This window comes from Leptopilina heterotoma, unplaced genomic scaffold (assembly GCF_015476425.1).
Source record: "Leptopilina heterotoma isolate Lh14 unplaced genomic scaffold, ASM1547642v1 Lhet_232, whole genome shotgun sequence".
NCBI lineage: Eukaryota > Metazoa > Arthropoda > Insecta > Hymenoptera > Figitidae > Leptopilina > Leptopilina heterotoma.
Window position 1 is genome coordinate 576,907 of NW_025110949.1, and position 25,592 is coordinate 602,498.

The 25,592-nt window shown below is 21.9% G+C and overlaps 1 protein-coding gene across 7 annotated transcripts in view; it reads left to right on the plus strand.

The window, feature by feature from the left end:
• Positions 1-25,592, plus strand: part of LOC122502536 (kalirin) — a 143,951-nt gene that overhangs the window by 70,646 nt on the left and 47,713 nt on the right. For all 7 annotated transcript variants that reach the window (XM_043612644.1, XM_043612646.1, XM_043612645.1 and 4 more), the window contains one exon: positions 2,693-3,017. In XM_043612644.1, coding sequence (XP_043468579.1) covers positions 2,693-3,017 — 325 coding nt within the window. The remainder of the gene's footprint in view (positions 1-2,692; positions 3,018-25,592) is intronic.

The following is a 25,592-nucleotide window of genomic DNA, read 5'->3' on the forward strand; positions in this document are numbered from 1 at the left end:
AATTTTTTTTTTTTAATTTTTAATTTATTTTTTTAAAAGTGTCAGAATTTTCACTCAATCGAAGAACAATTTTCAAAAATTTATTATTAATTATTAATCATAGAGTAAAATTTTTATTTCTCTACCATTGGTCACGTTGTTTCAATTTTCAAAAAAGGAAAAAGAAAATATTTCAGTTGCACTTTTAGAAACATTTCCCTTGCGTGGGTTTTATTTTAGTTTAGTATCGAACTTTTATTCTCCCACTGAAAGTATCTCTTTGATATTTGACGAAACTACCACTAAAAGTTGTACAAATTGAGAGTACTTTTATGACGTGAAATTTTATATACTTTTTTTTATTTCTTCTATGAATTCGTGTTTTGAAATGAGTGGAATCGTTTACTTCACCTAATTAATTTAAAAAAATTTTACTTCATTAATGATGTAATGATTTAATTTTACTTAAAACTATAAATTAAATTTTTCATAATTGTATTAAAAATAAATAAAATTTTGCAATGAGTTTTATTATTTATGAAAATAATTGAATTCCTAAAAAAAATATTATTATTTACGAAAATAATTGAATTTCCAAAAAAATTTTATAATCTATAAAAATAATTAAATGTTTGCACTTTGCAATTTGCATAGAATTTTATCAATATTTTTGAAAATAATTGAAATTCCGCAATCATTTGTAATTTATTTCTAAAATTAAATTTTTTTAGTGATTTCAATTAAAATTCATTTTTAAATAAATTTTTAGTTGTAAATTTTACGAGAATTCAATTATTTAAACACAAAAATAAATATTTTATTGAAAAATTGAATGTATTTATGAAAATAAATGAATTAATAAAAAAAATTTTATTATTTACGAAAATAATTGAATTTCCAAAAAAAAAAAAATTTTATGATTTATAAAAATAATTAAATGTTTGCAATTTGCATAGAATTTTATCGGAAATTTTTTTAAATAATTAAATTCTTTTGGAAACATTTATTAAGACAGTGGATTTTAAAAATCATTGAATTGTGGAAAATTTTTGAAAATAATTGAAATTTTGACAAGAATTTTATTAAAATTTTTGAAAATAATTGAATTTTTGAGAAGAATTTTATTGCTTGTAAAAATAATTGAAATTTTGACAAGAATTTTATTAAAATTTTTGAAAATAGTTGAATTTTGGAGAAAAATTTTTTTATTTATTAAAATAATTGAAATTTTGACGAGAATTTTATTAAAATTTTAGAAAATAATTGAATTTCGAAAAATAATTTTATGATTTATAAAAATAATTAAATGTTTGCATATAGGATTTTATCAATATTTTTGAAAATACATAATTAAAATTTTGTTAAGAATTTTATTAAAATTTTAGAAAATGTTTAAATTTCGGAGAAGAATTTTATTTCCTTGTACAAATAATTGAAATTTTGCCAAGGATTTTAAAATTTTAGAAAATAATTGAATTTTGGAGAAGAATTTTTTTGGTTGTAAAAATAGTTGAAATTTTGCGACGAATTTTATTAAAATTTAAAAAATAAATTGAATTTCGGAGAAGAATTTTGTTTATAAAAATAACTGAAATTTTGCTAAGAATTTTATTAAAATTTTAGAAAATAATTGAATTTCGGGAAAGAATTTTATTGCTTGTAAAAAAATAATTGAAATTTTGACGAGAATTTTATTAAAATTTTAGAAAGTAATTGAATTTCCAAAAAGAATTTTAAGATTTATAATAATAATTAAATGCTTGCATAGAATTTTATTAGTATTTTTGAAAATAATGGAAATTTTGCTAAGAATTTTATTAAAATTTTATAAAATAATTAAATTTCTGCAAAGAATTTTATTACTTTTTGAAAATAATTGAAATTCCGCAATCATTTGTAATTTGTTTCTAAAATTAAATTTTTTTTTTCAGTGATTTCAACTAAAATTCATTTTTACATCAATCTTTAATAGTAAATTTTACGAGAATTCAATTTTTTAAACACAAAAACAAATAATTTATTGCAAAATTGAATGTATTTATAAAAATTAATGAAATTATTGCAAAGAAATTTAAAAAATTTGTAAATAATTGAATTGTTGTGAAATTTTTATTATTTAAGAAAATAATAAAATGTTCTCGTAAAATTTTAACGGAAATTTTTTAAAATAATTGAATTCTTTTGGAAAAATTTATTAAAACAGTAGATTTTGAAAATCATTGAATTGTGGAAAGTTTTTAAAAATAATTGAAATTTTGACAAGGATTTTATTAAAATTTTTGAAATTACATACTTGAATTTTGGAGAAGAATTTTATTTTATTATTTTAAAGATAATTGAAATTTTGACGAGAATTTTATTAAAATTTTAGAAAATAATTGAATTCCTAAAAAGAATTTTATTATTTACGAAAAGAATCGAATTTCCGTAAAAATTTTATTATTTATGAAAATAATTGAAAGTTTGTGTAGAATTTTATTAATTTTTTTTTTTAAATAATTGAATTCTTTTGGAAAATTTTATGAAAATAGTAGATATTGAAAATCATTGAAATTAGAAAAATGCATTCTACTTTTTGAAAATAATTGAAATTAGGACAAGAATTTTTTTTTCGACATTTATGAAAATAATTTAACTTTGAACAAGAATTTTGTTATGAAATTTCTCAGATTTGTTTACAGCTGTAATAATTAAGGAAAATAAATTGTTTCAGACCGGAGTGGCCGAAATGACATGGGTTGTCGCAGATCATTCGGCGACACCTGGTACCCGGGAGCTGTCTGTCACAAAAGGTCAACAAGTCGAGGTCCTCGAAAACGGAAACGGAAGCACCGGCAGCATAGGAGCGGAATGGACCCTCGTGAGATTGGCTTCGACACCGGGTCAAGTTGAACCTCCAGCTGAAGGTCTCGTGCCAACCAGCGCCCTTAAACAACCGCCCACAGCGTCTTGTAAAACATCGCCGTCCAGGAAACCACCGCCCGCGCAGACCAGCGTTCAAATCGCTCAACAAACCTCCGTTGCCGCTGAAGATGCCGGTGAGTATTGATTTCTTTCCTTTTCTTTTCTTTTTCTTTATTTGCCCACTGAAAAACACCTAAGATAAGCACAGTTTTAAATAATGCATGAGGTTTTTATTTCTCTTTTTCCCACTCTACGGGAGAAACATTGTGTTCTGCGAGAAAGAACCATTGTCAAACTTTTGCTTGACAATTTCAAGCTTTTCGACAATGGATGTTTTTTTCTCTGTTGTAAAACTAGATTCTAAATTTTAAAGCAAAAGCTGTACTATTTTCAACAATGATAATCCGCAATATTACAATATCATAAAAAATTTATCAATGACAAGACTCTTAATAACGAGATTTTGCTCATCTAATAAAAAATAGATATTTATGCAATCTAAGGATAAAAGTTTTTAGACTTTCAATAGTAGTAATAGAGCTAGGAAGAAAATTAAATAAATTTTAATTTTAACAAAATTCTTGGCAAAATTTCAATTATTTTCAAAAATTTTTCTCAATTCAATCAAATTTTTTACTGAGATTCAATTATTTTTAATACAATTTTAATGGAATTTCTCGAAAAATTTTATTAAAATTAATCAAAGAAATTAAATTATTTTAAAAAGCCTTCCTCTAATTTATTTACTAGAATGTAAGTATTATTGTCAACAAGTTTTTAATTAAATTTCTTAAAAGAATTAAATTATTTTCAAAAACTTTAATGAAATTCGCAATTCAATTTTTTTTCAAAATAAAAATAAATAAAATCAAATTTTAAAGAAATTTCTCGAAAAATGTAATTATTCTTAAAAATTTTATTAAAATTCATCAAAAAAATTCAATTTCTTGAAAAAATTTAATTATTTTCAAAAATTTTAATGAAATTCTTTTTTTAACAATTCAATCATTTTTACAAATAATTTTAATAAAATTCTACGTAGAAATTTAATTAGTTTTAATAAAAATTTATCAAAATTCAATTATTTCCAATATCTACTATTTCAAAAAAACTTCACAAAAGAATACAATTGTTTAAAGAGAAATTTTAATGAAATTCGTCTCAAGAATTCAATTACTTTCTAAAGTAATAAAATTCTTCGTAAAAATTCAATTATGGTCAAAAGTTTAAAAAAATTCTCTTCAAAATTTCAATTATCTTTATAAATTTCAATAAAATTTTTCTCCAAAATACAATTATTTTCAAAAATAAATTTTAATTTTAATAAAATTCTTGGCAAAATTTCAATTATTTTCAAAAACTTTTCTCAATTCAATCAAATTTTTTTTATAGAGATTCAATTATTTTCGATATAATTTTAATGGAATTTCTCGAGAAATGTAATTATTCTTAAAAATTTTATTAAAATTCATCAAAGAAATTCAATTATTTTAAAAAGCCTTGCTATAATTTATTTAGTAGAATTTAAGTAATATTGTCAATACATTTTTAATTAAATTTCTTGAAAGAATTAAATTTTTTTCAAAAATTTTAATAACATTCTTTTTAACAATTCAATCTTTTTTCTGAATAATTTTAATAAAATTTTACGTAGAAATTTAATTAATTTCAATAATAATTTATCGAAATTCAATTATTTGCAATTTCTACTATTTCAATAAAATTTCACAAAAAAATTCAATTCTTGAAAAAGGAATTATAATAAAATTCGTCTCAAGAATTCAATTACTTTCTACAGAAATTCTCCCCATAAGATCAATTATTTTAAGGATTTTTAATGAAATTCTTTTCCAAAATTCAATTATTTTGATAAATATCAAAATTCTTCTCAAGAATTCAATTATTGTCAAAAATTTTAATTAAATTCTTGGCAAATTTTCAATTATTTAAACAAAATTTAATAAAATACTTTGCACAAATTCAATTATTTTCATAAAATAATAAAATTTCATTTACGAATTCAATTATTTTCATCGCAGAATTTCAAATATTTTTAATACAATTTTAAATAAATTCATTGAAAATTGCAATTATTATTAAAAATTTTATTAAAACTTGAGGAAAGAATTCGATTTTAGGAAACATTCAATTATTCAATAAAACAATAAAATTCGTTGCAATAATTCAAATATTTCAATTATTTTTAAAAATAATAAAATTCTTCTCCAAAATTCAATTATTTTCAAAAATTGTAATAAAATTCTTGTCAAAATTTCAATTATTTTCAAAAATTTTCCTCAATTCAATGATTTTCAATATCTACTAGTTTAATAAAGTTTTACAAAACAATTCAATTATTATTAAAAAAAATTTTAATAAAATTCTCCCCAAACCTTTAATTATTTTCATAAAATCATAAAAATTTCACAAAAATTCAATTGTTTACAAATTTTTTATAAATTTCTTCGCAATCATTCAATTATTTTTATAAATAATAAAATTTTTACACGAATTCAATTATTTTCGTAAATAATAAAATTCTTTTTAGAAATTCAATCATTTTCTAAAATTTTAATAAAATTTCAATTATTTTTATAAATAGTAACATTCTTCTCTAAAATTCAACTATTTTCAAAATTTTTTAAAAATTCTCTTCAAGATTTAAATTATCTTTATAAATAAAATAGATAGGGAAATTCTTCTCAAGAATTAAATTAACTGTCAAAAATTTGTTTAAAATTCTTCTCAAGAAGTCAATTATTTTCAAAAATTTTAATAAAATTCTTCTCATGATTTCAATTGTTTTCAAAAATTATTATTTAAATTCTTCTCAGGAATTCAATTATTTTTAAAAAATTTTTAAAAATTCTTTAAAAATTTTTCAATTATTGTCAAAAATTGTTATAAAATTCTTCGTAAAAATTAAATTTTAAGAAACATTTAATTTTTTTGAAAAAGTTGAATTGAATAATAATTGATGTTATTGATTTAAAGTAGAATTTTAGTTAAAAAATTCTAGAAAATGTTAATTGAATTGAAATGATGAAAATAATTTTGAAGAAATTACAGTAACAATATCTATTCTTAAAATAATAAAATAATGATTTTGTCAGACGGTCATTTTTAATTATTATAAAACATAAAGAAATGGATCACTCCGAGTCGAAGACTCGGAGTTATTCATTTCTTTATGTTTTATAATAATATTCTTATGAGTGTTCAATTTGAAAAGGTTTGAATTTGAAATTTTTGAACATCTTTATTCCAATGAAAAAAATGATTAAATATTCATTTTAAATAAAACTAAAGAATGTTTTCGAATAATTTAACTTTTGAAGAAATTTGTAAATAAATTTAATAAAACATTTTTTTGAGTATCTAATAATTTTTAGATGAATAAAGTAATGTAGTCACACCACTTAAATTTGAATCTATCTATTGAAGGAAAAAGTCATTGTTATTTATTAATCTAATATGGCAAAAACAAAAGTACGTAATTACAAGTTTAATTTTCATTTGATTGTTTTACACTCGTATTGACTGGTATAGGACAATACGTTTTGTCAATTCGATGGTCTTTATCCTTTGACATTTCGTGATAACAGGAATAGAGAAAATTAGATTACGCACAATCGACGAGTAAAATGTAGACAGTGACGGCTATTCTATAAATGGGTATTTGAAACTGGAAGAAAGAGCTGATAACAGGATTACTGCGATACTACCGACAATACGATTTTCTCTGATGGATTACGGAAAAAGCAATCTCGAGCTTTTATCCTCTTTCTCACATAAAGCGCCTTTCTGACTTTTTGTTTTCTTTTTTCAACTTTATAATCAAAGAGGGTTTTTCGGATCTCTTATTTTTGCCAAGCTTCTCGATTTCTTGGATTTCGAATAATATTTGTCATTCGTATAACGTGAAACCATATTTGCATTAAATTATGAAAGTACTTCAATTTTCGGAACGAGCGATTCAACATCGTAATATGAACTCTTGATGTTTGAAATTTGAAAACGTTGATATTCAATCGCATTGCAATTTAGAGCAATAAAAAGATTTTGCTATTCTCTATTAGTTACTAATTTCTTATTTTATTATTAATTATAATTTATAATTTATAATTCATTTTGCGAAAAATTTCGTAAGTTGAGATTCATTTCAGTAAAAAAAATAATTTTCAATTATTTAAGGCATAGTAGACGAGCTTCTTTTCTCAAGCTAACAAAATGATACCTGCATAAGTTTTAGATTTTTTCTACAATTTTTATTAGGTCATAAAAATTATAATTCTGCTGAGTATCAAGTGACGTGACTATTCTGTTAAATTCCAATTCTGTTTTATGCTTAATGAGAATGAAAAATTTAAAAATAGCAGAACTTTAAATATTACACAGTATTTCAAAGAAAAGGGAGTGTAATTTTTCAAAAAAAAAAAAAAATAGGCGTGTGTTCCGAGGATTAAAAGTAGTTCTACATGAAATTGTGACTTATTCTTTTTGTAGTCATTAACGTTTCAAAGGCATGAAAAACTAAAGAAAAAAAGAAAGTAAGTTGTGAAACTGTCAAGCTCTATAGTTGGTAAAAAATTTAAGCTCTCAGAGGATTTGGGTTCAGAATTCAGTCTGGAATATTCAGTATTCATATAATCTAGTCATCTCGAGTTCATTAAAACTTGAAGAGTTATAAATTGAAGACTTAAAAATGTTGAACTAAAAACTTTCAACATTTATAGATGGATACTTCCAAGTTGGTGCAGTGTGAAGCAATTTAAAAATTGTAATGATATTAAGAACCTGAATCTTAAAAGAGTTGCGAGTCGATTCTTCTAACGAAAAGTCAGAAGAATAAAGAAAGGGTTTTTGTAATCCGCCCAAGGTTGATTTACCTTCCAACGAATTCCAGTTGCTTAATTTTAAAGTCAGTTTTTGTTTTTCGTCCATTTATCTCTCGGTTGTAACCAACATTCGGAAATTAATCAGGATAAATTGATAATTTAATTTATGCACAGTAAGCTGAACAGATGTCAGGTCTTGTTGACTGGGAGTGAAAGAGGAGAAATGAAAGACGAAAGATTGGGAGCCAGTGGCTTAGGACCCCTCGGGTCGCTCTCATTTGTCTCTCAACATCTTGGGGTGATCATCTTGAGCAGACAAATAAACACTTCCTCGTGTATGGATACACATCTGGGGAATGGCGAGGAATCTCTCCGGCACTTGCGCTACCGGATCCGGTAATTGCTTCTCGTACGTGTGCCCCTCGTCTGCACTCGATCAATACGCACCAGCAGTAGGAACGTGTGTCCTTGACCAGTTGGCAGCCTCCGAACGGTCGTCCGGCCACTGCGCGACCTATGGCAATTCGCTCTCGGTACGCACGACACTTGACACACCTTTGACACACACATTCCTATTTCTGCCTTCTGGTCGATCGTTGCTCGATTGGTGGCTATGACCTTTGTCTCCTGCAAATTGATACACTGGATACACGACGGGCATCGCTTTGGAAATACTTTGCCAACTATTCACCTTTGTTCTTTCTTTCAATATTTATGGGTCATCGCCCGTCAACAGGAATAACTTTCCCGACAAATAGCAAATTTCTCCTCTCTCATTTTTTTCAAAACTTTATCATAGTTGCCACACACGCAAAAAATATTTTATCTCGAACAACTATAAAATTTATTGTATCAGCAAAATTTTTGGTTATATTGGATAAGACTTTTGCTATTTTAGAGAAACTTATCACTGTTTCAGGTGAAATATTATTTTTTTCCGTGCAGGTCAGGAAATAATCATAGAATTCAGTGATAAAGTCAGGGAAAGTGGAATTGGTCAGAGAAAAATCAGGGATTTTTATAAAAAGTACTAAAAAAATCAAATATGTTTAGAATTTATATAAAAATTCTGAATTTTTGTCTCATCAACTATGAAATTACCACGAATTCTAAAAAAAACCTTCAATTATTTTCTTTTTTTGACAATAATTTATTTAAAATAACCTAATTCTATTGGAGACCTTATCTATAAAGTTATTACTTATAAATAATTAAACGAAGTATTTTTTTGAAAAATTTTAATTTCAATTCTGTTGAAAGTAGTTACAATTTTAAAAATGTTAACGCAATTCTTTGAAAGAATTCAACTATCTTCATAAATATTAAAATTCTTTCCAGAAATTCATTTATTTTCTAATTATTTTTTTAAATTCTCGTCAACATTTCAATTATCTTTATAAACAGCAAAATTCTTCGCTGAAATTCAATTACATTCAGGAGTATTTATAAAATTCATTGTAAAATTCAATTATTTTTGATAAATAACAATATTCATCACAATTCAATTATTTTCAAAATTATTAAAATTCTTCGCAAAAATTCAATTATTCTCAAAAAATCTAAAAAAAAATTGTCGATATTTCAATTATTTTTATAAATGAATAGCAAAATTCTTCGACAAAATTCAATTATTTTCAGGAATTTTAGTAAAATTCATTTCAAAATTAAATTATTTTCATAAATAATAATATTCATCACAAGAATTCAATTATTTTCAAAATTAATAAAATTCTTCGCAGAAAATCAATTATTTTCAATAATTTTTAAGTAAAAAATTGCAAAAGAATTCAATTAACTTTATAAACAACAAAATCGCATATATTCTTCTTATATCAATCATTCTAAGAAATTTTAATAAAATTCTTTTTCAAAATTCAATTATTTTAATAAATATCAATATTCATCACAAGAATTCAATTCATTTCAAAATTAATAAAATTCTTCGCAGAAATTCAATTATTTAAAAAAAAAAATTTTCGTCAACATTTCAATTATCTTTATAAATGAATAGCAAAATTCTTGGACAAAATTCAATTATTTTCAGGAATTTTAATAAAATTCATTGCAAAATTCAGTTATTTTTATAAATAATAATATTCATCACAAGAATTCAATTATTTTCAAAAGTAACAAAAGTCAATTATTTTCAAAAATTTTAATAAAATTCATAGCAAAATTTCATTTATTTTCAAAAATTTTCTTCATTTCAATAATTTTCAATATTTAGTATTTTAATAAAATTTATCAAAAGAATTCAATTATTAAGCAAAAATTTTGATAAAATTCTACACGAATATTCAATTATTTTTCAAAAAAACAAAAATTTCACAGGAATTTAATTATTAAAAATAGAATTAGATTAAATTTTTGCGAAAAGAATCAATTGTTTGATACTTTTTTTTTATAAAATTCCCTGGCAATAATTCAATTATTTTCATAAATAATAAAATTCTTTTTAGGAGTTCAATTATTTTCATAAATAATAAAACTCATTGCAGAATTTCAATTATTTTTAATACAATTTTAATCTAATTCTTTGGAAAATGTAATTATTCTAAAAATTTTTTTTTAATTCATCGAAAAAATTCAATTATTTAAAAATTTGTTGATAAAATTATCTAGAAGAATAATTCAATTTTAAGAAATATTCAATTATTCAATAAATTATCTATGCTTGTATTTAAATAATTGAATTCTCGTAGAATTTTCTAATAAAAATTGAATTAGAAATTGATTTCAGTTAAAGTTTTAGATAATAATATTGAAATTTTTGAGAATTTACTAATAATTGAAATTTTTAGAAATAAATCCATCCAATCCAAATAAATCCATCTCAGAATTTCAATTATTTTTAATACAATTTTAATCTAATTCCTTGGAAAATGTAATTATTCTAAAAATTTTTTTTAAATTCATCAAAGAAATTCAATTATTTTAAAAATCTTTGCCTATATTTTCAATACATTTTTAATTAAATTTCTTCAAAGAATTAAATTATTTTCAAACATTTTAATGAAATTCTTTATAACAATTATTTAATTTTGAAAAAAATAATTTTAATAAAATTCATCGTAGAAATTTTATTAATTTATCAAAATTCAATTATTTTCAATATCTACTATATTAATAAAATTCGTCTTAAGAATTCAATTATTTTCAAAAGTAATAAAAATTCTTCGCAAAAATTCAATTATGGTCAAAAGTTTAAAAAAATTATCGTCAAAATTTCAATTATCTTTATAAATAATAAAATTTTTCTAAAAAATTCAATTATTTTCTGAAATTTAAATAATATTCTTGGCAAAATTTCAATTATTTTCAAAAATTTTTCTCAATTCAATTAAATTTTTTACAGAGATTTGAATTAATATTTATAAATTTGTCGATAAAATTATAATAAGAATTCAATTTTAAGAAACATTCAATTATTCAATAAATTATCAATGTATTTAAATAATTGAATTCTCGTAGAATTTTCAAATAAAAATTGAATTAGAAATTTATTTTAGTTAAAATTTTAGATAATAATTGAAATTTTGGAGAATTAACTAATAGTTGAATTTCGTAAAGGTTTGAAATTAAAATCTTTGAAGATCTGAATTTTTCATACTTTTAATTATTAAAAATTCTATGGAACTAATTTTCTTCAAAAAACTTAATCGAAATTTTTAAAAATTATTTCAAGTTTTTATTTTCTAATGTTGTAATTGAAGAATTTCCGAGTAATTGAAATTTCACGTAAAATTGAATTGTAAATAAATGGATTTGAAAATTCTCAAGAAGAACTTTTTTCCAAAATTATTAAAAATAATTGATTTAAAGAAGAATCTTATTTAAAAATGGCAGAAAATAATAATTGATTCGAAATGATGAAAATAATTTTAAAGGAGTTACAATAATTAATAATAATATTCTTATAAAATAAAATAATTATTTTAACACTCGGGCATCTTTAATTTTATTTTAAAACATGAAGAAATCGAGCATTCCGAGTCGAAGACTCGGAGTGATCCACTTCTTTATGTTTTACAATAATATTTTTATCAGTTATTGAATTTCAAAAGGTTTAAAATTTTATTTTAAAAATTTTTTTTCATAATTTTTTTGAAACTTTTATTTTTTAGAAATAAATTTTTTTTTTTAAATCTTAATTCCTGTGAATAAATAATAATGATTAAATATTTATTTGAAAAAAGTTATTGGCGTTTTTGAATAAATTCGCAATGAAAAAAATTCGTAAATAAATGTAATAGAAAATTTTCTTTGAGTGTCTAATAATTTTTAGAGTAAATCAAAATATTCTTTAAAGTCAGGAAAAAAAAATCAGGGAAAAAGAAAATGAAATTTTTGTAGCAACCCTGTTTTTGCGTTTTCTCTCTTTTTCGGTAAATTTTATTTTTATCTAATCCTGTCGAGTAACTCCTTGTGTTTTTTTTTTTATCTATTTGAGTGAATGCGGTTATTTTTTTACCCTTTTTTTTAGCGGGAAACTGAAATTGGATGGAAATGAAAAAAGTTATTCAGAACGTTCGTTTCTCTTGTTTGTTCATTTTTTTTTTTTTTGTATGAAACTCTTTTTTTATGTATATCTTTGTTTTTATTGGGAATTTTTATTTTCGAGTAAAATGGATCGTTAACAAGCGGTGTGAGCGCGGATGAAAATACGTTTCTAATTTGTTCTGAATAATTCTTGGCGGATTAAGAATAAATATGATTTTTAATTGTGAATTATTTTAAATTATTATACATTTAAATAGGGTTAGTGGTCAGGGACACAGTGAATGAAGTGTATTAACATTTTTTGTTGTCTTTTTAATTTATTTAAATTTTCCTTTTTCGAATGTGATTAAAACTTTTTGTTTTTGTTTTTTTTGCATTTAAATAGTGTTTCTTGTTTAAAACAGTGTTTTAACTTTTAAGTTTTCAGTTTTTTTTAAAAGTTTTTTCGTGTTAGAAGAATTGTTACGCAGAGAAATAGTTTACTGCCACTGCTAAATATGTTTTCTCATGTGGAATATATTTATACACTGCACACTGAACTGTCACTTAAAGTAATTAGCAAATTGTAAGCTGAAGTGGAGCGTTGACGACAAAATGGGGACAATGAGATTGAGAGGGGAAAACTCAAATTCAATAATGACAATTGGTGAAAATGAAAATTTCCACTGTATGTTAAATGATTCTAAACTTGAATTATTTAAATCTTCTACATCCTCTGATTTTGTACATTTAAATTCTTTGAAGTTTCCAACCTTTAGGGAGAAGATTGAATGCTTTACGTCGATCATGTTATAATAAATATTTTTATAATTAGGATTTATGAAAAGCAATTATAAATTTCAAATTAAAAACATTTTCTAATGTATAAATTATTTTCTAATTTAATGATTTGAATGTCAAAGCTTAAAGATTGAGAAGAATGAAGAAATGAATTTTCCACCTCTGAGTTTCAGCTAACTAAGAAATTCGAACACGAACCTAATAAGCAGAGGGAAATACGTTCAAGAACTTCCTTAACACGACTCAATTAGTCGTCGAATTAATTCAAATACTCAACAAATTCACCCCTTTGCAAATTGATCCGTTAGCACTCGAAATTCCTGATTGGATGTTGTTATTACTCTTCAGATCTAATTTGCGGTTTCTATCGTTGGCTGGAAATAATTATCAAATAATTCGCATCAAATGTTAGAGTAAAAGCGCAAGTACTCAGGCAGATAATATTAACAGAATTAAATTATATTTACAACCACTGAAGATATTTTTTTTATGTAAAAAGAAATTCTTTCCCGTTCATTGTAGGTATTAATAAAAATCATAATGAAGAATTATCATTTAAAGTTTTAAAGAGATTTGAAAATAATTCTGAAAGTTATTAATTGGAAAAAGTAAAAAGAGCACTCATTACAGAATTATCCATATTAAAACTTGCTGATAAAATATTAAACTTTTATAAATTTCATTCGATAAAGCTTGAAAGACATTTTAAGCTATTTGTGCAGTTTCGCAGACAAGTTATTTATAAAATAAACGAATTAGACAAATCTTTCATAAAATTAATTAAATTAAAAAAGTTTCCAGAAAATCAGGAAACAAAATTAGTAATTCAATTCTAGTCATTGAATATTTGGTAAATTCTACTACATTGTTTTTTTTTGTGACTTCTTAACAGAATGAATAATTGACAATAAAAGTAATTGAAAAAAATTTAACATTTTTTTGTAAGTATTTTCTTCAGTAAAAAAAATATTTTTATAGTAATACCATAAATTATTCATAAACAATTAAAATTTATCTCCGTCTACTTGAAAGTTTTAACGATTCATTTTCATTTAAATAACATTATGTAATGAAAAAAAACGCGCGGGTAAAAAAGTTTCATACGCAAAAATGAAAATAAGCGAAAAAAATTAACTGAATAACTTTTTCTCATTTCGTTTAATTACAATTTCACGTTAGAAAACAATTGTAGAAAATACACTATTTTTTTTAATTTTTTGTAGTATGCTAATAAGTAAAAAAATTTTAAATTATTCTCTAGGATAATGTAAAACTTTTTTTTACATATTTCTTCTAAGAAATTTAATTAAAATTATAATGAAATTTATTATAATAAAGGATTTTTATAACAATTTTTGAAAATAATTGAAAACTTTTTGAAGAATTTTATTAAATTTTTTGAAAAACAATTGAATTCTTGAGAAGAATTTAAAATAATAATTTTTGAAAGCAATTGAATTAATAAGGAGAATTTTATTAAAACGTCTGAAAATAATTGACTTCTTGAGAAGAATTTTAAAAAAAATTTTAACAATAATTTAATTCTTGAGAAAAATTTTCCTATCTTTTTATAAAAATAATTTAATTCTTGACGAGAATTTTAAAATAATTTTGAGAATAATTTAATTTCTGCAGAGTATTTTATTCATTTTCAAAAGAATTAAATTCTTGTAATGAATATTGATATTTATCAAAATAATTGAATTTTCGAAAAGAATTTTATTAAAATTCCTTAGAATAATTGATTTTATGGGAAGAATTTATACGATTTTGTTGTTTATCAAGGTAATTGAATTATTTTACAAAATTACTTAAAATTTTTTGAAAATAATTGATTTTCTGCGACGAATTAAATGTTATTTATTAAAATACTTGAATTATTGCAACGACTTTTATTGTTTTATTAAATAATTGAATGTTTCTTAAAATTGAAATCTTTCCACAATTTTTAATAAAACTTTTAAATAATAATTGCATTTTGCTAAGAATTTATTTTAAATTGTACTAAAAGTATTTGAAATTCTGCGATGAAAATAATTAAATACGTAAATGAAATTTTATTATTTATGAAAATAATTGAATCTTTTCGTAGAATTGTATCAACAAGTTTTTTCTATAATTAAATCTGTTGATAAATTTTATGAAAACAGTAAATATTTAAAAACATTGAATTGCGAAAAACTTTTCAAAATAATTGAAATGTTGCAGAGAATTTTTTTAAATTTTGTAAAAATAATTGAATTCATGGCGTAAAATTTTGCTATTTATAAAAATATTTGAATTCTTGACGAGATATTCTTTAGAATTTATAAAACCAACTGAATTCGTGCAAAGTATTTTATTAAATTTTGTTTAAATAATTGAAATGTTGCCAAGAATTGAATTAAAATTTTTGACAATAATTGAATTCTTGAGAAGAATTTTGATATTTATCAAAATAATTGAATTATTGCAACGAATTTTATTGTTTTATTGAATAATTGAATGTTTCTTAAAATTGAATTCTTTCCTCAAATTTTAATAAATTTTTTAATAATAATTGCATTTTTCAATCAATTTATTTAAAATTTTTGACAATAATTGAATTCTTGAGAAGAATTTTAATATTTATCAAAATAATTGAATTTTGGAAAAAAATTTCATGAAAAATCCTTAAAATAATTGATTTTAGGGAGAATTTTGTTGGTTATCAAGATAATTGAATTCTTTTGCAGAATTACTTAAAAATATATTGAAAATAATTGATTTCCTGCGACGAAAAAAATAGAGGAAATTCAGGGGAAATTTTCAAATAGATAATTTATTGAATAATTGAATATTTCTTAAAATTGAATTCTTGTACATAATTTTATCGACAAAGTTTTAAAGAATTGAATTCTTTCGATGAATTTTAATAATAATATTTTTAAGAATAATTACATTTTCCAAGGAATTTGATTAAAATATTGTATTAAAAATAATTGAAATTCTGCAATGAGTTTTATTATTTATGAAAATATTTGAATTTTTGCGAGGAATTTTATAAAAAAGTTTCAAAAAATTAACGTTTTTTAAACAAATTTATGCAAATTCTATTTTTGATAATTGAATTCTTTTGGGAAATTTTACTAAAATACCTAGTAGAATATTGAAAATCATTGAATTAAAAAAATGTTTTGAAAATAAATGAAATTTTGCCATATTGTATTAAATTTTTTGAAAATAATTGAATTTTATATTACTTTTGAAAATAATTGAATTCTTGTGGTGAATAATATTATTTATGAAAATATTTGAATTTTGAAATTAATTTTACTAAAATTCCTGGAAATAATAATTGATTTTTTCGAAGAATTTTGCTATTCATTTATATACCTAGATAATTGAAATGTTGACGACAATTTTTTTTACATTTTTTGAAAATAATTGAATAACTGCGAAGAATTCTGTTAATTTTTAAAATAATTGAATTCTTGTTATAAATATTGTTATTTATGAAAATAATTGAATTTTTAAAAAATGTTTGATTATAATTGAATTTTGGCGAAGAATTTTTCTATTTATAAAGATAATTGAAATTTATTTTGACGAGAATTTAAAAAAAAATTGTTGAAAATAATTGATTTCCTTCAACGAAAAAAATAGGGGAAATTTTCAAAATAGGTTACGTTTAGGGGACAAAATTAAAAAAAGGGTTTTTTTAGGGAAATAGGGGACAGACTGAAGCCTGTTTGGTATAATAAAAGTTCAATAATATAAGATACTTTGAATATAAAGAAGCTGCAGGAAATTGAATAACCCATCTTCTTTTATCAAGCAAATGCAAAAATTAGGTCTCATCGATTTCAGAATGTACTTCCTTTTATTGTTGCTAAAGAGAAAATACCTTCGCTGTACAATTTTTATGACTCTCTCGTGAACCTCGTAGCTCTTTCGCGTGCTTTATTCGATTCACTCCAACTTTTCAACGTAATTAGTTTAGGGAATTCATTGTAGCTGCTGAAGCTCTTGAAAGCTCAGGGATTATGCGTTTCGCCTTTACAATATTTCTCTTGCCCTCATTACATGCTTTTTTATTAAGTGCTCCAAAAAAAATGTTTGCACAAAATATAATTTTATCGAAAATTCCTTCAGGACAATTTAATTAGGAGTAGTAGGAGATATTTTGTCTGTTTTGTTCTGTCAGTCTGTTCAATAAGATAATTTTGTTGTTCAGTGCTATTAATTCTATATTCTTGTATTTTTAAGTAATTTTTTCATTTTATTCAACAGAACGTTGACAAATTATGTCACAAAAAGACAAAATTTTGACTTTTTCCGTGACCCTAAAGAAAAATTTAATTAAGTGATATAAATATTTATTGTAAAACATGAAGAAATGGATCGCTCCGAGTGATCGAACAACCGAACTGTCATTTAACAGAAGAATAATGGGATTGAAATTTAACAGAATAGTCACGTAACTTACTTGGCACTCAAAAGAATTATCATATCAACAACCTGACATGTAACAGAATTAACTTTTTCCTGACCTCACATGTTACAGAATTGTCATACAACAGAACTGACATGTAATAAAATTATCCTCTGACCCAATTAATACTGAGCAAAATTTCCAATACACTCGGAGAGAAAAGAAAGAAACTTGTTTGATTTTCTGTTTCCAGCTGTAGCGCTGCATCCGTGAAACAGTTTTTTTAGGGGTACACTCAAAAAAATTCCTGGTAGATTTGACTATACTTTTTAACTACTTTGCTTATTTCAATTTAAGTCTCCAATTAAATTATAAAATAAAGTATTAACCATCAAAAAGATTAGTTTAAAAAAACGAATGTTAGTTAGTGTAATCAGATTTTATAGTTGCAACACATAATTTATATTTTACCGAATTGACATTAAAATACATATTTGAAAAGAGTGGAGAATTATAATTTAAAAATATCCAAATTAGACCAAGTAATTAACATTGTACATACTTTGAAAGTCGAATTAATCCACAGGTCTGAGTTTCAAATTTAAATGTTAAGTATAATAGAACGTGATTGTTATGGATTCCATTACATTTCCAATTTTAAATTCAAATTCCTTCTGCTTTTGAAAGCTTGCAAATTTCTCAAACGAACTTATTTTAATTTCTTATCTTAATTAAAAGTTTGTAAAAGTGTTCTAGGATAAGACTGCTTTTTTACTTTTCTTAAAGATTAATTAATAATTTATTCGAATATTGATTAATGCATGCAATGCAAATGATTTTATATAAAAATTATTTCTCTTCGTTTTCTTATAAAAAAGAAGATAGAGTTTTTGGTTTTTTGATTGCATTAGAAATATGGTCAAATAATTAGAAAAACCAAAAGAAAATACTAGCCTTCCAGGACCAGAGCCGTAAATTGAATTTTCATACAAATTTAATATAATAATGCTTGCATCCATAATCTAAAACCAATCTAAAGTCAATCTCATTAGGTTGTAATAGAATAGGGTCAAACCTACAATATTTCGGCTAAACTGGTCGCCGAGTAATTTTTAAAAATTGTAATATTTTGAAGGAACGATTTTGATAAAGAATATTTTCTTAAAAAATTTTATATTTATTGTAAAACATGAATTTTAAGAGGTGCCACAAACAAAGAAATTTTTAAACTAGTCAAAAGAATTTCTACAGATTTTGATTATAATTTTTTCTAAAATATGATAAATGAAATTCAATTTCACAATTTTAAAAAAATAAATTAATATATTGTTGTGTTTGAATCTGTTCGCAGTTTGAAGTTATTTTTTGTTTGCTTCTCAAATTTTTTCAATCTTTTGTAATTAAAATTAATGCACTGAAATTTACTGAATTCTTGCAAAATTTTTATCAAAAAATTTGAAAACAATTGAGGGCTCGGATTGAAGAACCGACGCTTGTAAACGCACAGAACATTGCTAAGCGTCGGTTCTTCGACCGAGCCCTCAATTAAAGTCATTTGAAGAATTTTATCAAAAATTTTTTTTTATAATTCAATTCTTTCGAGAAAATTTAATAAAAATTGTATTGGAAATAATTGAATGCTCGCAAAAAATATTATTATTTATAAAAAGAATCAAAATCTTCCAAAGAATGTTATTAAAATTATTGAAAATAATTTAATTCTTATCGAGAATTTTATTAACATTTTTTTTTCAAATAATTGAATTCTTGCAAAAAGTTATTAAAATTAATTACATTTTTCGAGAAATTCAATTATTTTCAAAAGTATAATAAAATAAAATTCTTCTTCAAAATTCAATTATTTTCAAAAATTTTAATAAAATTCGTGGCAAAATTTTAATTATTTTCAATTACTTTCATAAATACTGATAAATAATAACATTTTTTACAGGGATTCAATTATTTTCATAAATAATAAAACTCAATGCTGAATTTTAATTATTTTTAATATAATTTTAATTGGAATTCCTCGAAAAAAAGTTATTATTATTAAGGTATTTGTCGCGTAAATTCGTTTTCGACAGTTTTTTTTTAAATTTCACATAATTATTCTTTGGATATTTATCTACAAAATAAGGCCTATTAAAATAAAATTGACCGTCTGTAAGTCTCAAAAAATGAAATCAAAGTTTCGATTTTTAACATGTACGGTATAGGAAAACCATATGAAAACCACAGATTTTTAATTTTTGCACTTATACTAATCGACAGATTTTTTAGAAAAACTAAAGTTTTATTTATTGAACCAAAATGAACTTTTATAAAAAAAATGAAAATTTTTCACCGTCTTGTTTAAAAGATATTTAACATCAAACTTGAAAATTTATTTTAACATTTATTGTAAATGACAGGTGAATTCGTAAACGTGGCAATAGCGCTTGTTAAATACTACAGCTCGTCTGCTACTTTTGGCGCGAAATTTTAAAGACGGCCATACGCCAAACTTGCGACGTTGCCACGATCGTTTTTCATGCGAGAGGTTATGAATATACATTGAGAACATCTGTGTGTCAAACTGTACGTCCGCAAAAGTTTTTCGGAAACTCGCATTCATAATCGTTTCATAAGTACAGTTAACAGATACAAACTTTTGAGAGTGACCAGTTGCGCGACAAATACCTTAAACATTTTATTAAAACTTGAAGAAAAAAAATTTAATTATTTTAATAACTTTTGCTACAATTTATTTATTAGAATTTAAGTTTCATTTTCAATACATTTCTAATTAAATTTCTTTAAAGAATAAAATTATTTACAAAAATTTAAATGCAATTCTTTGCGCAACAATTCAATTTTTTAAAAAATAATTTTAATAAAATTCTTCGCAGAAATACAATTATGTTTAAAAATTTACAAAATTTCAATTATCTTTATAAATAATAAAATTTTTCTCCAAAATTCAATTATTTTCAAAACTTTTAATATAAAATTTTTGTCAGAATTTCAATTATTTTTAATACCTACAATTTTCATTAAATTTCTCGAAAAATGCAATATTATTCTTAAAAATATTATTAAAATTTGTCAAGAGAATTCAATTATTTAAAAATTTGTTGATAAAATTCTTTATGAAAATTAAAAGTTTAAGAAACATTTAATTGTTTAATAAAATATTTTTTTTTTAGTTAAATAATTGAATTCTCGTAGAATTTTCTAATAAATATTGATTTAAAAATGAATTTCAAATTAAAATCTTTGAATATTTGAACTTTTTATACATTTAATTACGAATTCTATAAAATTAATTTTTCTCAATAAGTTTAATGGAATTTTTTGAATTATTTGAATATTTGAACTTTTTATACATTTAATTACGAATTCTATAGAATTAATTTTTCTCAATATGTTTAATGGAATTTTTTTTAATTATTTGAAGTTTTTAATTTCTAATATATTTAATTAAAGAATGTCAGAATAATCGAAATTTCGTAAAATTAAGTTGTAAACAAAAGAATTTGAAAATTCACGAAAGAACTTTTTCAAAAATTATTTTTTGAATTTTATTTAAGAAAATTCTAGAAGTTGAAATTTTCAAATTTTTGAATATCTTAATTTCTATAAAATAAAATAATGATTAAATATTTATTTAAAAATGAAGTTATTGATGTTTTCGAATAATTTTCGTTTTAAAAACCTGGAAAAATTTTGTTTTTTAACCTGGAAAACCTGGAAAAGTCAAGGAATTTAAAAAGAGCAAAAGCGTGGCAAATCCTGCTAATGCACTAAAAATGACTAGATTCTTGCAAAGTTTTTATCAAAAAGAAAATAATTAAAGTGATTTGAAGAATTTTATCAAAAAAAATTTTTTTTTTCAAATAATTGAATTCTTTCGAGAAAATTTCTCGTAAAAAATAAATATTATTATTTATAAATAGAATCAAATTCTTCCAAAGAATTTTATTAAGAATTATTGAAAATAATTTAATTCTTAATAAGAATTTTTATAGAAATTTTTAAAAGTAAAATTTAATTTTTTTGTGAAATTTGATTTAAAATTGGTTTTGAAAATAATTGAATTCCTGCGATGAATTTTTACTGTTTATAAAAATAATTGAATTCTTCCAAAAAATTTTTCAAAATAACTTAGTTCTTATCAAGAATTTTATTAAAAACTTTGTAAAATAATTTAATTCTTGCGAAAAAGAATAGTTAATAGGTAAATTTATTAAATTTTGAATCTGAAATTATTCAAAAATTGATGTTTATATTTGAAAGTATAAAATTTTTTTTTAATTTACAAAATAACAAAGGGAATTTTGGCAATTGGCTACACGTCTCAAGAATAAGGTTCCGTCGAACCCTATTAGGTAACTTGGGTTACCTAATTAAAATTGCTTAATTTTTTAAATTTAAAATTAAAATTAAATTAATTAATTTAAATTATTTTTATTTTATTTATTTTTTTTTTTTGTATAATTATTATTTTTTTTTCCTTTTCGGTTGGATTTCTGAATTCTGAACAAGATTATAGACTATATGCATAAACATAGTTATCAGTTAGATATAATATGTACTTAAGTTTCTAGTATGTGTGACAAAAAAAAAGTAGAAAAAAAGACGTCCTCTTCCGGTATGCGTCAGATGTTGAGCGGGTACTTGAATTATTTAATAATATTTATAACCGCGACGCACTTGTGTCTCTTCTCCTCTTTTTCACTTGGAAGACGTCTGAGGGCGCCGACGACGTTTTCGCACTTCACATCATCTACAGTTGAGACTTTATCGCGGTCGAGCTCGAATCTTTTTTTGTGAAACTCAGCCAAACAGCCAAACGTCTAACGAGTTTTCGGAAATGTGACAAATATCCAAAATAATAGTAATATATCTTCGCTTTTTCATTCTGTAAAGTCATCGCGAACAAATGGCGGTATTTCCCGATAAATAATATTCTTTTTTTTCTTTTCACTTTATTCATTAATAACATTAATAATTTTTATTATTTTATCGTAAATTCAGGAGAAATTTATTGAAAAATTATTATTTAATTTAAATGTAAGAAAAAGAATGTTTTTTGTCGAACCAAAAATTGAAATCGTGTTTTTGAAAGTATTTAGGAATATTTAATTGTTTTTGTGAACTGTGGCAATATAAGCATTGATTTTTGACACTCGAATGAGGAGTAAAGAGATTTTTTAGAGTGAAAGGGTGAAAGTGAATAAATTATTATTGTGCATTATTATGCCTCAGGCACGTTTAGGTACACGGTTTTCGTCCTCTCAGAGAAGAAATCGTTCCCTTCCTCGAGATTCAGGTATTGTGGTTCGATTTCAACGCGAAAAAAAGTTTTTAAAAAAGAAAAAACGCCTTTAACTATTCATCGATGCTTTGCCACGTCTCTTTCCTTATAAGACTGACAATGATGAACTGTGAGACGCGATATAATTTTCAATCCGATCGATTCAAAAATTGATGCTCTCCGTGCTCTCATTTTCATTATTTTCTATTCAAAGAATTTGTCAGTTGAATTCGAAAATAAAAAATTTATCTACTAAATCCATTAAAAACTGGACTATTTTTAAAAAAGACGGCTTTTTTCGACTTATTTTTAAAAAAATTTGACTTTTTTTTTTAAATATCGCAACGAAATACCACTTTTTTCTATAAATTCACTAATTTTTGTACTGTGAAAAATAACTACAGTCAAAACTTTTAAAAATTATTTTTGAATAATTTTTTTAAATTAATGAATGTTTTGAAATATGTAATTAACAAGTTTTCAAACAATTCAAGGTTTTGTAAAATTTTATTAAAAAATAACTGATTTTTTAAGAATTTTATTAAAAACTTTAGTTTTTCAAAATAAAATTTTTTTAAATAATTGAAATTTCAAAAAAAATTTAATTTTTCAAATAAAAAAAAATTATTTTTTAGAATTATTAAAACTTTGAATTTTCTTTTAAGAAATTCAGTATTATTTTCAGAAAAATTACATTTCTTTTCAAAAAAATATTAAAAATTATTTTTAAAAAACTAATTTTAAGAATTTTTTTTCACAGTTTTAAAATTTTTTTTTTTTACATGTAACTAAAAAGTTCTTGAACAATTCATGATTTCGCAAAATTTTATATTAAAAAATATATTTATTTTTTAATAATTTCTTTAAAATTGAAAATCATTTGAAAAGCAAATTTTTAAAATAATAAATTTTCAAAAAGTTTTAATTAAAAATCTAAATCTTCAAACGAAAATTAACGAAAATTAGCTTTCAGAGACTTAAAAAATTTTATTTAGAACTATTAAAATTTGAAAAAATACTTATAAGAAATTCAGTATTATTTTCTAAAAATCACATTATCTTTCAAAAACCAAATTCAAAATTATTTTTAAAAATTTAATTTTAAGAATTTTTTTCACAATTTTTTAGAAATTAATTATTTTTTAAAAAAAGTATATATTAATAAATTTTGAAAATATCTATTTTTTACCTGCAATTAAAATTTATGACAAAATCTTTATTTTCATAATTTTACTTAAATTAAATTCTTTCGAATGTAAATTATATTTAAATATTTTCTAGAAATATTTTTAAAAATTCAATTATTTTCAAAATTCTAAAGTAAATTTTAAATTTTCTAAAAATCAATTATTTTCAATGCTTTTGGCTAAGTATATTCAATCATTCACCTAAGTAAATACAAAAGACGATGATGAATTATTGTAAAAAATTGAATTTTTATATTTAAAAAATTGAATTCTCGAAGAACTTTAAAAAAATTATTGAATAAAATTTACTTAGAGAAGAAATTGAGTTAAAAATTTTAGAACAATGTTAACTAAGAAGTATCAAATTGCAACGAATTGAAATGAAAAAAATTCAATCATTTTTAAAAGATTTCACAAAATTTTAATTATTTGTAAATTTTTGGATTGTATATAAGTGAAAAATTATTATCTTTCAAGAATTATTTAAAAATATTCTTAGAAGATTTATTTTTAAGAATTTTATTTATATTTTCAATCGTAAATTCTTTTAAGAAATTCAATATTATTTTCGGAAAATTACATTATCTTTGAAAAAATATTAAAAAATATTAACTTTTATTTTTATTTTGATTGTTAACTTCTTCCACCTTTAATTAAAAATTATTTTTAAAAAATCTGTTTTTAAGAATTTTTTTACACGATTTAGAAATATTTTTTTTTATTTTTTTTTGAAAAAAGTAAAAGTAAAATTTTTTAAATATGATCTTCTTACTTACAATTAAAATTTTGTCAAAATAATGTATTTTCATAATAGTAAATAAAATTCTCTCTATAAAAGTAAATTATATTTAATTATAATCTAGAAATATTTTTAAAAATTCAATTCTTTTTAGAATTTTTTACTAAATTTTAAATTTTGTAAAAATCAATTATTTCTAATATTTTTGGTTAAATATTTTTAATAATTCACCTAAATAATTAAAAAAGCGATGAAGAGTTACCGTTGGGATTATTATAAAAAGTCGAATTTTTATATTTATGAAATTGAATTCTCGAAGAACTTTCAGGAAATTATTGAATTCAATTGATTTAGAGAAGAAAAGTTAAAAGTTTTAGAACACTGTTAACTTAAAAGTAGTAAATTGCAATGAATTGATACCACAAAATGTGGTTCAAATAAAGAATTGATTGAAAATTTTATACAGAAATTAAATTTTTTTCAATTTCAAACCTTTTTATATTTAATTATTTAAATTAGATTTTCTTGAATACTTTCTAGAAATTTGTGAAAATAATTAAATATTCGAAGGTTTTCTGATTATTTTTTATTATATTCACAGTTTTCTTAAAAGTATTCAAAAAATATCACAAAAATTTCGTTTTTAATTTCCCTGATTTTTCGCTGATTTCTAAATTCAATTATTAAAAATTTCAATAATTTTGTTAAATAAATATTTGAATATTTTTCCATAGAAATTAAAATTTCATTTTCAAATTTTCTGATATTTACTTATTTTTACAGTTTTCTTAAAAGTATTCAAAAAAATATTAAAAGTATTAAATTAATATTTAATACTTTTAATATTTTTTGAATATTTTTAAAAGAAACTGTAAAAATAATGAAGTATCCAGAAGTTTTGAAATTGAAATTTTAATTTCTATCGAAAAATATTTAAATATTTAAGAAAATTATTGAAATTTTGAATAATTGAATT